Source organism: Geotrypetes seraphini, chromosome 3 (assembly GCF_902459505.1).
Source record: "Geotrypetes seraphini chromosome 3, aGeoSer1.1, whole genome shotgun sequence".
Lineage (NCBI taxonomy): Eukaryota > Metazoa > Chordata > Amphibia > Gymnophiona > Dermophiidae > Geotrypetes > Geotrypetes seraphini.
In genome coordinates, this window is record NC_047086.1 from 111,644,556 (window position 1) to 111,661,031 (window position 16,476).

The 16,476-nt window shown below is 39.9% G+C and overlaps 1 protein-coding gene across 5 annotated transcripts in view; it reads right to left on the reverse strand.

The window, feature by feature from the left end:
• The window catches only part of LOC117357052 (adhesion G protein-coupled receptor F4-like), a 79,888-nt gene that overhangs the window by 32,186 nt on the left and 31,226 nt on the right, over nt 1-16,476 (reverse strand). For 4 of the 5 annotated variants that reach the window (XM_033937218.1, XM_033937217.1, XM_033937214.1 and 1 more), the window contains 3 exons: nt 13,408-13,518; nt 9,036-9,199; nt 5,977-6,282 (listed from right to left, as the gene is read on the reverse strand). In XM_033937218.1, coding sequence (XP_033793109.1) covers nt 5,977-6,282; nt 9,036-9,199; nt 13,408-13,492 — 555 coding nt within the window. In that variant the 5' untranslated portion in view covers nt 13,493-13,518. Of the gene's footprint in view, nt 1-5,976; nt 6,283-9,035; nt 9,200-13,407; nt 13,520-16,476 lie in introns of those variants that run through there. The other variant, XM_033937219.1, reaches the window with a different exon arrangement.

Genomic DNA, 16,476 nt, shown 5'->3' on the forward strand with positions numbered 1-16,476 from the left:
TTTGCCATCATGTTTCTATGACCTGCTACCTTCTTTTTCTTTAAAGGGCAGATTTTTGCTGTAAAGCAACACGCCTAGATATGAAAAGCCAATTCATGCACATTATTTTTCAATCCTATTCCAAGCGTATGCCTGGGAATGCCTCTCTTCAAGTTGGCTAAGCATAGAAGCCCAGATCCTAAATCTACATGCAAACTACTTAATTAATGAATCATTAATCAGTTATTGATTTTCATTAGCACTAATTAGGACTTACACATGGATCTGCCTACGCGCTATTCGTGTTTGGTTTGGGGTTTTTTTTTGTAAATCTTTGATTTAAAACTTTGATAGTGCAATAAAAATGATAAATCATACAAACTACATGAAAGCACACTATTAATTATACAATTATTACATTAAACACTCATTTTCTCCCCTTATCTTAATTATTAAAACAGTAATACATATTATATGAATTCAACATTATAATGAAATAATTTAACTCCTCAAAATACATTTCCCACCCACCCTCCCTGGATGTGTAAGGAATCTAATGGAAAAAACAAAACAAAAACAAGCAACATAACCCTAATTATAATGCAATAAAATTAGTCAATGGATTCCATACATCATTAAAGGACTTATTGGTCCCCAGACATTCCACCATCATCCTTTCATACTTATACGTAGTACACACAGTTACCCACCAAAAAGTAAAACTAATCCTATCATTGTCTTTCAAGTTATGAGTAATCAGATGAACCTCTATTCCTGTCAAGATCAGGAAAAGGCGACTTTTATATTTATCTAAAGTAGGTTTAACATGAAGTAGCGTACCACATATTATTGCCTCATATGACAAGGGGATAGATGATTCAAGAATGAGATTAATTTCTCCCCAAATTAACTTCCAGAAACCAAGTATCAATGGACAAAAACATAACAGATGATTCAAAGTCCCAATATCACTATGACATTGCCAGCTGTCTAGTTTTTGTAAATGAACTGGGGGTCCAAAAAAATCCTATGCAATAAAAATAACCAAGTATGTCTTATAGATGCTGACGCTGTACATTTCAACCTCCATTACATTCCACACCTAAATTGTCTCACGTGAAACGCAGAAGAGGGCAAGGCTAGGGGAGGGATATGGGTGAGTCAAGGGCATTCCCAAAATGTAGTCACAGTGTTATAGAATAGGGTCATTCACGCATCCAACTGCCATTGGTTGCGTGCAGTGGCGTAGTGAGGTGAGAAGTGTCCGGGTGGGTGGCACCCCTCCCCTGCCTCCTTCCCCTCCCCGTACCTCTAACTTTCCCGGCACGAGCAGCATCACGAACTTGCTGTCCACGTCGGCTCTCCCTCCGATGTCACTTCTTAGGCACAGGTCTCGTATCGTCAGAGGGAGAGCTGGTGCTGGTGTAAGCAGCAGGTTGGCGTTGCTGCTCACACCAGTGATGAACTAAAGGTACAGTGGGGGGGGGGTAGTGAAGGCGCATGGCGGAGGAAGAGTGGGAAGGAGCAGGGGCGGAGTGGAGGGTGGATGCCAGCGCCCCCACCAAGATGGCAGCCAGGGCGGACCATACCCCCTTACTACGTTACTGGTTAGGTGCCAGCATTTGCACCAGCTTTCAGCAGGCGCAAGTCCTTGTGGCCAAACTGGGGCATGGAAATCCACATTAAGCACCATTCTAGAATAGCTCTAAGCAACCTTTAAAAAACTGGTGCGGATCTTGCCAGCACCTAACTTTGGACATCACTTACTGAATCCTGCCCTTGAGGTCCCCCACTCATGCTTTCAGCTACATTGAATGAGGGCAGTTTCCAGACATCCAATTCATTTAGGTTATTTGGGGGGGGGGGCTTGGGGGGGAATATGTTAACCACCTTTATGAAGAGATTCACCCACAGCCGTTTACATTGAATAGTACTAAGGTACTCATAAACATTTTTCCTGTCTGTCTCGGTGGACTCACAATCTAACTATGGTACCTGGGGCAATGGAGGGTTAGGGGACATGCCCAAGGTCACAAGAAGCAGTGCTGGAGTTAAACCCACAGCCTCAGGGTGCTGAAGCAGAAGCTCTAACCCCTAGGCTACTTCTCCATTTGGGTAATTAACTATTTACCTATTTAAATAGTTTTGAATATTATATTCATAACATCTAATATATAGAAAACTGGACTTCACAAACAGTGAATTGGTGAATCCAAAAATAACACAAGATCAAAACCCACCAATGTACAGAGAGATATTACTGGAGAAAAAGGATCATGGCAATAACTCATCAACACTCACTGGTTCTACAGTTTGAACACATTGTCTGTCATCAGTCGGATGGAGAATCAGCTGTGAAGAACCAAGGCTGCTACTGGGCATATGCTCTGTTCTGTGTTCGCAGAAGAAAATCCTGGAGAAGGATTGCGATTGGCTGGCAACTGTACATATTTATTTGTACACCACTGAAGATTTGGCTGTGCTGTAGTTCAGCGAAACATCAAATTTTTAACGCATGGCAGATCCACCCGTATGTTTTTGGGCGATATTGCCGAAGGATTAGGAGACAAGGTTTGCCTTTTTGCGGATACCACCAAGATTTGTAACAAAGTGGACACCCCGGAGGAAGTGGAAAACATGAAAAAGGAACTGCAAAAGTTGGAATAATGGTCCATTGTCTGGCAACTAAAATTCAATGCAAAGAAGTGCAGGGTGATGCATTTGGGGAGTAGAAATCTGAGGGGTAATGTATGTGCTGGGAGGCGAGAAGCTGATATGCATAGACAGAGAGAGGGACCTTTGATTGATAGTGTCTGAGTATCTGAAGGCAACAAAACAGTGTGACAAGGTGCTGGCTTTAGCCAGAAGGATGCTAGGTTGTATAGAGAAAAGCAGAACCAGCAGAAGAGAGGAGGTGTTGATGCCCCTGTACAGGCCACTGGTGAGGCCCTACATGGAGTATTATGTTCAGTTTTGAAGTCGCATCTGGCCAAGGATATAAGAAGACTTGAAGCGGCCCAGATGAAAGCGACAAAAATGGTAGGGGGTCTGCGCCAAAAGAAGTATGAGAAGAGACTGGAGACCTCAAAATGTATACTCCGGAGGAGAGGAAGTATATTGTTGATATGATACATATATTTAAATATTTGAAAGGTATTGGACCAAATCCTTTCCAGAGAAAGGAAACTGGTTAAACTAGAGGACATAATTTGAGGTTGAGGGATGGTAGACTTAGGAGTAACGTTAGGAAATTATATTTCATAAAGAGGGTGGTGGATGCCTGGAATGCCCTTCTGAGGGAGGTAGTGGAGAGGAAAACGATGATAGAATTCAAAAAAGTGTGGATGAACACAGAGGATCTTTAACTAGAATATGAATGGGCAAACTTTCACAGTCTGAATCCCACAAAGGAGATGGTTTGAATAGGCTGGAGTAAGCTTCAATTGCAACTCCAGTAGTTGGAGCCTAAGGGCAGCACCGGGTGGAATTCTTAGGTTTGTGACCCAGAAGAAAAAGACAATTCAATCATGAAATTGTAATGTCTTTATCTGCCGTCATTTACTATGTTACTATGTAATAAAGATATGAAAAACTGATGGTGGACAAAGCCATGGGACTAGACGGGATCCATCCCAGGACACTACATAGCATAAATGTGCATGAGTTGAGTATCTTTCATTTGAAAGGAAACTCTGGAATGAGAGGGCATGGGATGAAGTTGAGAGGTGATAGGCTCAGGAGTAATCTAAGGAAATACGTACTTTTTTACAGAAAGGGTAGTGAATGCATGGAACGGTCTCTCAGAGGAGGTGGTGGAGACAGAGACTGTGTCTGAATTCAAGAAAGCATGGGATAGGCACGTGGGATCTCTTAGAGAGAGGAAGAGATAATGGTTACTGCGGATGGGCAGACTGGATGGGCCATTTGGCCTTTATCTGCTATCATGTTTCTATGTTTCTAAGTGTTAAGCACCTAAATACCAGAGGTACATATAGGATTTTGTAACATATAGGATTTTGCATGTTATGCACATAAGTTTAAGCCATATTTGGGGGGGGGGAAAAGATGTAGCAGAATTAAGATATCTCCTTGTCTCTTACTAACCCGGCTCTCCGTTTCTCACCTTACCCTCCCCTCTTCCTGTGCGACTGCCATTGGAATACTTTTAGGTTTCACTTATATAATTCTTCTGTTTGTCAACATTTGCTTATTTCTGATCTGAAAAAAGATGATTACCTTCGAAAGCTAATCAACCAATGCATTAAGTTAGTCCAATAAAAAAGGTATCACCTTATTTCCTTTGCTTTGTTTTATTTCTATATATTATCTTTAAAAGTGAAATAACAAGGATACAACACTAATTTACTCATATGAGAGTATTTCCATCACCGTTATAATTTTGGGTTGCTCCTCTTTGAACCTTTTCTCAATTCGCTATATCTTTTTAGAGATACAGAGAGCAGAACTGAACACAATACTCAAGGTGAGGTCGCACCATAGAGCAATGCAGAGGGGCATTATAATATTTTGGGCCTTATTTACCATCCCTTTCCTAATACGATAATTTCTAGCAACCTGTTTGCTTTTTTGAGCCACCACAGACGATTTCAGCATACTGTCTACAATGGTACCAAGATCTTTTTCTTGGGTGCTGACCCCCCTAAGATGAACCCTAGTATTGGGTAATTATGATTTTGATTATTCTTCCAAATATGCATCACTTTACATTTGTCCACATTAAATTTAATCTGTCATATGGATGCCCAGTCTTCTCTAGCATTATTTTAGGAAAGTTCTGCTTTATATAAATATTAAGTTAAGTGCAAGGGACAATGCTTAATACCAGATAATGGCTGCATCTATTGAAAATCAAGCCCAGGTCTTCCAAAATATTGAAGTACGTGCCTGGCAGCTATACATATGTTTAATTCTACCTGCAAATATATAAGAACATACATAAGAGTTGCCATACTGGGACAGACTGAAGATCCATCAATCCCAGTATTCTGTTTCCAATAGTGGCCAACCCAGGTCCCAAGTAGTAAAACAGATTTTATGCTGTTAATCCTAGGAATAAGCCGTGGATTTCCCCAAACCATCTAGGTAATGGCTTATAGACTTCTCTTTTAGGAAATTGTCAAAGCCTCTTTTAAACCCCGCTAAGCTAAATGATTTCACAACATTCTCCAGCAAAGAATTCCAGAATTTAATTACACATTGTGTGGAAAAATATTTTCTCCGATTTGTTTTAAATCTACTACTTAGTAGCTTCATGCCCCCTAGTATTTTTGGAAAGAGTGAACAAGCAATTCAGTATAGGGCATCAAAAAACCAGTTCTGAAAAAATTGATGTTAAACAGCGTTCTATAAAAGGGTACAAAGGACAGACACCCTTTAAAGAATAGTGTGTAGTGCCAGAATCTGCAAGGATTTACACCCAACTGAAACCAGGTGTAACTCCTGGCACAAGTTGGGCTAAATCTCTCGAATTCTATAAAACCGTGTGCATTTTAAGGGAATGCCCCTGTCCTTCCCGTCATTATGCCCCTTTTCAGATCCACATGGAAACACTTAGGCACAATTCTGTAACAGAGTGTATAAGTATAAATCCATATGGATCTGCCATTTTTCAGCACCTTGATTTCATTATTATGCTTTTTTTGGGATGTTTTTTCCACTGATTGTAGAAGAGAAAGTATGTATGTGTTTTCCCTTTATATAATTGTCACTTTTTGTTAGGGCTACCTTATGGCTCCAGAAAAAGGAGGACAGATTGAGACATCTGTGTTTTACTTCCATTGAAAGCAATAGAAGTAAAACCCAGATGTCTCAATCCATCTTCCTTTGTCTGAAGCCATATTGTAACCCTTCTTTTTCTACATACACCTACTGCATCCATTCAATTGCCCTTCCTACTTGCCTGAGAATTAACACTGAGTAATATATCCAGCATCAATACATAAAAAAGATTATCTCGTAACCATAAAGAAAGATTACCTTCATTTTGTTTTTTGTTACATCACCAGGAAAGTCTCTTAAAAATAAATTCAATATGTTCACAATGGATGCAATGTTTCCCGCTGTGGTTTGCTCCACTTTTACCATACTTGCAGCACAGGAAATTGAGAAAGCACTACAAGCATCTACAGTTTGGAGGACAGTATTAGAGAGTGACAAACTAGATTCTGATGCAGCAGATCCTGATGCAGCATAGAGTGACAAATTAGATCCTGATGCAGCCGAATTAACAAAAGACTCCGGCATAAGGTCAAGGACATCTTTCTTTGGTTCACTGGACAGATCCTGAAATGCACAGTGGTCAAATTTGTTAGTAAACCACGAACATATATACAGTATTACTTCTATTTTCATTTATCAAATGCAAATAACAGTTTGAGAAAGCACAGAAAACATGGAGAGGCATTTTTGATAGGACGTCTTAAGTCCAAATTTGGACATTTCCCACAAGACGTCCAAATTCGGAAGCGGAGAACCATCCATTTTCAAACAGGATGTCCAAATAAATTTTTTTTTTTTTTCCGAAAACCATTTACTTGGATATCTTGGCCACCAAAACATCCAGACTGCCAGCTTCTAACTTTAATCACCATTTTTGACCACAAAAACATCCAAGTTAAAAACGTCCAAATGGACACCATTTAGACATGGGAAGGGCCAGCATTATAATGGACTGGCCATAGAGATATGCCAAAAGAGCAGTGGAGCACCTTAGAGGGCACTGCTGTGAACTTCACATAAAGGGTGCCAGACATACATCTCACCAAAACCTCTTAATAATGTATGCTGATCTCTTGAAAACTCCCCCAAAATCTACTATACCCTTCTGTCTACCACGCCAATAGCCCTTATGGTTGCAGTATAGTAGGGTCTTGGTGGGCTCATACTTTCCGCCATAAATGTATTGGCTTATGGGCTGTTTTAAATCTACTACTTAGTAGCTTCATCACATGCCCCCTAGTCCTAGTATTTTTGGAAATTCACATCTACCCTTTCCACTGTTTTATAGACCTCTGTCATATTCCCCCTGAGCCATCTCTTCTCAAAGCTGAGGAGCTCTAGCCACTTTAGTCTTTCCTCATAGGGAAGTTGTCCGTTATTTTTTAACATTTTCATCACCCATCTCTGTACCTGTTCTAATTCTGCTACATCTTTTTTGAGATACAGCGACCAGAATTGCACACAGTATTCAAGGTGCGGCTGTACCACAGAGCAACACAAGAGCATTATAACATGCTCATCTTTGTTTTCCATTCATTTCCTGATAATTCCTAACATTCTATTTGCTTTGTTAGCCACTAATGCACATTAAATTGAGGGTTTCAATGTATTCTCAACAACGACATCTAGATCCTTTTCCTGGATAGTGACTCCTAACATAGAACCCAGCATCACATAGCTATAGTTAGGATTCCTCTTTCCCACATGCATCACTTTGCCCTTGCTCACATTAAACATCGTCTGCCATTTTGATGCCCAGTCTTCCAGTCTCACAAGGTCCTCTTGCAATTTTTCACATTCCTCTTGCGATTTAACAACTTTGAATAACTTTGTGTCATCATCAAATTAAATATCTCACTAGTTATTCCTGTCTCTAGATCCGGGGTGTCAAAGTCAGTCCTTGAGGGCCGCAATCCAGTCAGGTTTTCAGTATTTCCCCAATGAATATGCATGAGATCTATTTGCATGCACTGCTTTCACTGTATGCTAATAGATCTCATGCATATTAATTGGGAAAATCCTGAAAACCCGGCTGGATTGCGGCCCTCGAGGACTGGCTTTGACACCTGTGCTCTAGATCATTGATAAATATGTTAAAAAATAGTGGTCCCAGAACAGATCCTCACTATTTACCCTTCTCCATTTCTTAATCAATCATAGGACATTACCTCCTATCCCATGACTCTCTATATAAGGCACCCAACTTTAGGCATCAATCCACGGTATATGCCCAACTAAATTGGCTAATGAACCAATTTCTGCCAATAATTGGGTGTTAATGAGCAGTAATTGGCACCAATTTGGATTGGCGCACACATCTTGCTTCATGTTATTCTATAACAATATGCACTCAAATCCCATGGAGTGCAACTCAAAAGGGAGCATGGCTATGGGAAGTACATGGGTGGATCAGAGGTGTTCCTAAAATTAGTGTGAAATGTTATAGAATACCAGAGATATGTACTCAGATTGGGTGCCTGGAATAACATCTGGTTTCAGCAAGAGTAAGTCCTGGCACTCAAATTTGAGTGCTGAAATCAGTGCTATTATTTAATAGATGCTCATCGTTGAGTGCCCATTATAGAATGGCATTCAGCGCCAAGTTTTTTCTGTGCCAATTTTTGAGCGCTATTTACTGAGCCTAGCCCTTTAAGTCATAATTTTTTTTCTGTTTGAAATTCAATAAAGTGTTCCAACAATAAAAGAGATGAACTGGATGTGAATATCTCATGCTATTCTGAGTATCTGATCCAGTACCTCCCAAAGCTAGGACCCCCATAGCTAGTTCTCTGATTTTCAGGACATCCATATTGCCTATGCATGGAATATATTTGCATGTGTGCACGGGAAGATGGCATTAGCAGATGTCTGAAAATTTCCCCTGATGCAGCCAGTTATCGGTGAAACAAGGGCCTTTTCTGGCTTAAGGCCAACATGAGAGGGTTTCTCCAGCAAGGCGTTGCTGCGAAGAGCTAATGTTTGAAGTTTGCTGTCTAAAAAATAAATAAATACGAGTCGACGCTGAGAAGAAGGAGTTGTTTACACCCTAAAGCTGAGTACTGTTTTCATTTTTGTGAGTTTTCTCATTCCGATTAAACCCTGTGCACAGTGGTGGGCTTTGGTCCCTTTTTGAAACTTGCATTATTTTTTGGAGTTTTTTTTTTTTTTTTTTTACTGCCTATGATATTAAATGAGCAGCTTGAAATCATTGGTGATTGCCAACTCTGAAAGAATTGCTTGACACTTTGGATTACGAGCATGCTTCTGGAACGAATTATGCTCACAAACCAAGATACCACTGTATTCAAAATGCTTACCTGAAGCAACCTTCCTATACCTTGAGATACACAGGTTTCCTGTACAACATTCCACTGCTTTCCACTATCACATTCAGCTTTCACAGTACCAGTGAAGCCCAGATCACAATTTTTACAAGACGTTTTACCTGGAACACAATCTCCAAAATCTTTTCCACATCTTTCTGAAAAATAAGATGTAAGCCAAGTCATATTTGAAATAATACACCTTAAAAATATTTTTCAGGCTGCTATTCTTGGTATATAATAATAATAATAACAACTTTATTCTTCTATACCGCGATAGTCTTGTGACTTCTAGACGGTTCACATTGAAGAGAGCTGGACAATCAGCGAATTACAATATGCAGACAGTGAGTTACAATATGCAGATTCTTAAAATACAGCGAGTTACAATGTACAGTTGGTTAAAAATTCAACATTATACTCAAGAGTGGACATCTTAGAAGTAATAGAATTGGTTTTAGCATTTAGTGTAGTTACTGTTTAGGTGATAAATCTATCAAAATAATGCAGTTTTTATTGCTTTCCTAAAAGGGTCATAGGTCAGTTTAGCTCCATTAATGAAGTTGTCTAGCCAAGCATGCTGTTTACATGCTTGGTACATTAAGGTCCTATCCAGAAAGGTTTTGTTTTTACAGCCAGTAATGCTTGGGAATGCAAATAGATTGCAGTTTCTGGTTAGTCTTATGGGGCTATATAGTACGAAATGAGGTAGTAGGAAGGTAGGAGCTAGTCCCCCAAACCAGCTTGAAGCATATGCAAGAAAACTTGGATAATGCCACTGAAAAAATTTGGGCACATTTCTTGTTATGTGCTATTCTATAACAATGTGCACCCAAATCCCATGGAGGGATACGGTACTTTCAATAGGATGTCTTAAGTCAAGTGGAGAAAAATAGCCATTTTTGAAACCTCAAGACGTTTATCTTTTTTTTTCTTCAAAAAATGATCTACTAGGCGTCTTGACCTAGCAAGATGTCTTTCTTTAGCTCAGCAAGAAATCTATTTTGAGGGGCCATTTTTGAAGACTAGGATGTCCAGATAAAACATGTCCCAAACAAGCTATTTACACATAAGAAGGGCCAGCATTTTTAAGACTAGGAGACACTCAGTGAAGTTATAGGGAAATACTTTTAAAACCAATAGGAGGAAATTTTTCACTCAGAGAATAGTTAAGGTCTGGATCGTGTTGCCTGAGGTTGTGTTAAGAATGGTTAATGTAGCTGGTTTTAAGAAAGCTTTGGACAATTTCCTGTTATTGAGACAAACTTGGGAGAAGCTACTGCTTGCCCTGGATTGGTAAAATGGACTGTTGCTCCCAGTTGGGTTTTGGCCAGGTACTAGTGACCTGGATTAGCCACCGTGAAAACAGGCTACTTGGCTAGATGGATGGTCTGACCCAGTAAGGCTATGCTTATGTTCCTATGAAGAGATTGGGGAACATAATAGAAATGTTTCTGAAATGACTTTATCATAGAGAGCTTGTAAACCTGTTTCAGTATGCAAACCAGAAGAAATTGTAAATAATTTATGCTTTAAAGCTACAATCACTTTCAAGTAAAAGTTCCAGTTATCAACTGCACCTTGGTTTCAGTTTGATTCCTTTTGATAAGAGAATTAAGTGCTGCTCAGACAGGAAATATCTTCAGCAGTGGTGGGGAGCTTCACATCCCCACCTGCAAAAGTAATATTTTATTGTAACAAGCGGCCATGGCTGTAGATGAACAAGAAGGTAGGGGGAAGGGGGACAGAATCCCCGAATAATGGACATCTGGGCTACTATTACTACTTTATCATATCTACAGTACTACTAGACATACCCAATACTGTACACAACCACCCAAGAGACAGTCCCTACCCAATAGAGCTTAGAAATCTATTTAAGACAGATAAACAGAACAAATAAGGGATTAAGGAGGTTCATTAATTACGGGAATGATTAAAACAACATGGGGATTAAAGATATGAATAAAATGAGAAGTTTTTAAACTAGGAAGAAGGGGAAAGCTGACAGTCGACCAAGAGTCAATGGTTCAGGAACCGATATACTCAGAGGATACCATGCAGGATGATAGCAGGGAAGACTCACCGGATCATTTCTCCATAAGTCTCTTTAGACTGCCCTGGAGGTCGGTAGTAGATGTCGATCTTCGTATCCGTTCCATTTGTTCCCGGTATTTTGGCCCATAGAGACTCTACCTTATTGTTCGTTTCCGGCGTGTTCTCTATGGTAGACTCAGTTCCCTCTTTTATGTATAGGGCAATATCCCCACCTTTTTGTCCTACTCTGTCTCTGCGGTATAGCTTGTATCCCAGTAGCACAGTGTCCCAGACGTTGTCCTCGTTCCACCATGTTTCTGTAATGCTGATGATATCTAAGTTATCTTTTTGTGCCATAACTTCCAATTCCCCCATCTTATTTCTTAAGCTCCTTGCATTTGTGTACATACACTTGAGTTTGCAGCCTGTTACTTTCTTGAATTTCCTTCCCCTTCCATCTTCCCATCCCTTTCGATCCGTCGGGATTTCTATCCATCAACCAGTTTCTAATCCGATAAGTCTTCCCTGCAATCTTTTTGCATGGTATCCTCTGGGTATACCATTTCCTGAACCATCGACTCTTGGTCGACCGTCAGCTTTCCCCTTCTTCTTAGTTTAAAAACTTCTCAATTTCTCGCTTGATGTTGCTTGCAAGTAGCCTTGTTCTGTCTCCGCTGAGGTAGAGGCCATCCTTCCTGTATAGCTTGCTCTTCCCCCAGAACGTCGTCCAGTTGCGTATGAAGTAGAATCCTTCTTCCTCACACCAGCACCTCATCCATGCGTTGACTGCTTGAAGTTCCATCTGCCTCTTCCCGTCAGCCCTGGATACCAGCAAGATCTCTGAGAATGTGACCTTCGGTTATGTTCTTCAGCTTCCTTCCTAGCATCCAGAACTGGTCTTTCAGTGTTTCCCTGCTGTAGTTCCTGTTGCTCACGTCGTTTGTCCCAATGTGGATAGCCACCGCCGTGTATCCCCCTTCCGCACTGTCGATGATCCTGTCAATGCAGCTCACTATATCTTCCACCTTGGCTCCTGGTAGGCAGGACACCAGCCAATCATTCCTTCCTCCCGCTATGTAGCTGTTGACCTGTTGGATGATGGAGTTCCCCACAACAATTGCTGTCATCTGTATCTTCTCATGCCTCTCTAGCCGCAGGTCCGTGTCCTCGGTGCCCTTCCATCTTTCCTCATCCTGGCGTTGGCTTGCACTGGACTCATCTTCCCTCTGCTATTTCCAGGTCCTGCTGCCGTGTCATATATTCCTTTCTTGTGGTTGTCCTCCAGGTGGTCCTCCTCACTCTCTGTAGGTGTATCTTCTGTTGTTATTGATTTTCCACAGGCTCTCTGTATGCCTCCTCAATGAACTTCTCTAACTCCCTGACTTCATCTTCAGTGTTCCTCTTAATCATGAAGTTTTCTGCCTTTCCGATCTTCTCCTCAACTGCTTGAAGTGCTTCTAGTTCTACTACTCTACCCTGCAGTAGTCTGACTTGCTTCTTCAGACCCTGCAGTTCCTCGCATCGAGTGCATACATAAGACCACCTCCTAGAGGAGAGGTAGTCATATATATGACAAACGGTGCAGAAAACTGGTAGCTCATCATCCTGCTTCTGTCTGCTGCTTCCATTGCTGTCTGCTTGCTGGTCTGTTGTCTGAAGTGGCTTCTCCCTGTTTCCCAAGTCCTCTATGCTTCTTGTTCTTCCCTGTATGCCTTCTCATGCTTGTCTGAAGTGACTTCTTCTTGTGTAGGAAACTGTGTTGTTACTGTGCAGTCCCTCTCCTAATTTTATACCTACTACCCCTGTTGTTTTGTGTGTGTCCTCTGCTGTGTATGTCCTCTGCGACTGCTGTGTTTATGTATCTGCTGTTTGTCTGTTCTGTTGCCCGTGTGGTGCTTGCCTGTGGAGATGTCCTTCCCTAGTGTTTCTTCAGTGCAGTTTCTTAAGGTCCTTCGCAAAGGCGCACTCAGCAAGGTGAGCGCCTTTGACGCTCGCCATCGATGCGCGCTGAATGGCTGAGCGCCGTTGGCCCCTCCCCTTTTAAAGGGGAGCTCCAGATCTGTGTTCTGCTGATGTCGGAGGGGTGGGCGGAACTACCTCTTGCCGCTGCCCCTTATTCTCTCCTGCCTCCTCTGACTTTTTCCCTTCTTCTTTACTCCTCTTCTCTCCTGCCTCCTGACTCTCTCCTGCTGCCTGCCATCATGTTTCTATGAAGTTGGGTCTGAGTCTTGTCAGTATATGAATGACAAACTATGCCATCGCCTGTAATTAGCCCACAGAAGAGCATCATATGTAGAATATGTTAAATAGCATAGAAGCCAGTACTCACCATTGATATTCTGTGATGAAACTAGGAAGGAATTGATGAAGATGCAAAATGTCATGAGATTGAATGATTTTCCCAAGCAGGTCATTCTGAGGATTTTTTTTTTTCTATAACCTGAAATAAGTTATAAATAAATAAATAAAATTAACCTAGACGTACATTTCAGAAAAGTGAAATATGATGAACAAACATAAGTAGGTAAATCTCTTGAACAACATCTTTTTTTCTGTCAGACATATTTTAAGTTCTGCTTGCTATACATGTTTCCCGAGTTACACTGGAACAAAACAGGAGGCTATTTTCAAAACTTTCCACAATATCTTCAAAGTCCATGAGCACTTTTTGTCCATGGGCTTTTGCCAGTTTTCAAAGTGAAAAAAATTCACATACTTTCACTTTGAAAATTGACCCTTCTTTTTCTAGAAGTCCTTTTTGCAACAAAAACACCACGCATATGTTTGAAATACACAAGTACTGTAGATGTTCTGTTTCAATCCCTGTCCTAACCCCATACCCAGAAACACCTCCACCAAATTCAGGTGAAAGCATTCGGGTAATTCAGCAAATTTTCAAATTGCCCAATTCTACCTGTTTTACCTGAGAGAAAGGCTTTGAAAATTGCCCTGAATATATAAACTACAAGACCTGTCTTATTGATCCTTTTTTCCCTCTTGATGCAATACTGCAGATCATATGTGATCTCTTTTTACCATCACTCCCCCAATATACCTCCAGATCCCCTAGGAGCTAAATATATATCTCAACTAGGGGGTACATAAGAGTCAGGCTGGAGGAGTGTAGTTTGGATTGGATTATTTCTTTTGATATACTGCCGAACACTAAGGCAAACTAATCGATTTAAATGCTAAGGCGCCCATTATATTCAATGGGTTTCTTAGCATTTAGTGTGCACTAAATCGGTTAGCAAACCTTAGTAAAAGGACCCCTAAAGTTTTAAGGTGGTGTACAATAAATTAAAATAATTTCTAAAACAAAAAAAAAACCAACCCAACCACAATTTAACAATACAACCCTCAATTACCAACTATTCTCCCCAAATAGTACAAATAATAGCAAGAACAATGATGGATTCTTAAGAAAATGTGTCCTCAAAAATCCATGACTTCAGTATCTTACGAAAACTAAGATTTGACATATTACTGACAATAGAAACTAGCAAGTTACGCAGAGGAGAACCCATATAGCAAAAAGCTTTCCTTGTGGAACCTAGCTTAACTATTTGCAGAGAAAGAAGCTGTAACAAAGTATGCTGAGAGGAACGTAAAAAACCCTGATGATCTTGTTTAACCAGTACTTCAGAAAGATACCTTGGTACATCTTGGAAATGTGCAATATAGACTGTAATAGATTTTGAAGGAGTGATAAAAAGCAGTGGTTTAGGTGGACCAGGGCTCAAGATTAGGGCTTCCAGGTCTCAGGGACAATAGGCTGGAGAGACATAAAGAAAAGAGCAGGCCCCTGTGTTTATTATTAAGTGTGCCGCAGGGCTTCTCAAGATATAAGCCTTGCCTTTTCAAATGATTAGATTGTTTTGAAGGGGCAAACAAATGTAGCAGTGAAGCAGAGCCTATTGAAATTGTGTATTTGGATTTTCAGAAGGCAGTTTACAAAGCCCAGAGAACAAAGCAAAAAATCTAACGGGAGCTGCAGTGAAAATAAGTAACCATAAAAAAGCAAAAGAAACTGAAGGCGAAATGTACAAGATGCAGACTATGTTTATTATATAAAATATCAATGCGGTTAAATATTACCACCCTTTAAACAAACCTAAGGACCGACATGGGATTGAACTTATTTTAAAAGTAAAAAAGAATATGGGACAATCAGTGAAATAGGGAAAAATCAATAGAGCCGACATATTCTTTTTTACTTTTAAAATAAGTTCATAAGAACATAACAATCCTTATATTATATCATCTGATGGTTGTTATTTCACATTTTATATTTTAATTTATCATCATTTTCATTTTTATATTTGCGGTCTAAGTCAAACCTTAACAACCCTGTTTTATTGATTCATGAGTCACATTTCTTATCTTTTCATCTTTTATCTTTTTTTCATTCACATTTTTCCAGCATTATTCACCCCTCACATTTTATGATTATTGTGTAACACTTATGTTAAAATTGTATGGTGGGTTTTTTTGTCATTACACTGGTTCTTGCATGCACATGATCACTGCATTTTGGTGCACTAAGCTTTGTCATGCATTGTTCTTTAGCTTGGTCTTCATATATTTATTATCACATATCTCTGTTTATTTAATGCATTACTCACATTAGCTTACTTTGATTGTTTAATTATTATTATTGTTTTAATTACACTATATGTCCTTTTTATTATGTTATTATATATTCTTAGCATTGTTTATTTATATTTGATAGGGCCTCTGTGGAAGGCGTATTTACCGAAACACGGACCGTGTCGGGTCCTTAGGTTTGTTTAAAGGGTGGTAATATTTAACCGCATTGATATTTGATATAATAAACATAGCCTGCATCTTGTACATTTCGCCTGCGGTTTCTTTTGTTTTTTGTTTAGTTTATAAAGCCCACCATAAGAAACTCCTCAGCAAATTACAAAGTCCTGATAATAGGAGGCAAATGTCCTATTCTAGCTAATCAATACAAACAAAAGAAAAGGACATCTCTCTTTTTGGGCTAAGAATAAATTTGTGCTTAGCTTCCAACTAACACGGCAACTATATTACTATTGTGAATTAGACACCAGCTAAAAGACAGGAAACAGTGAATATGACTAAATAGTTGTGTAATTAGATAGGGTCAAAAGTGGAGTACCCTTTGGGTCTGTACTGGGACCTGTACTGTTTAGCATATTCAGACATAATCTAGAAATACAAGTAAGGTGATCAGATTGACAGATGTCACAAAATTATTCAAAGTCATTAAAATGATATGGGATTGTGAGAGTAGCAGACTTGGCATCTAAATGGCAGATGTGTAAAATGATGTAGCTAGGGAAAATAAAACCCAGTATTAGTTGGGATTGAGTTAGGATCACCAACCAAGAAAAAGATCTTGGAATCACAG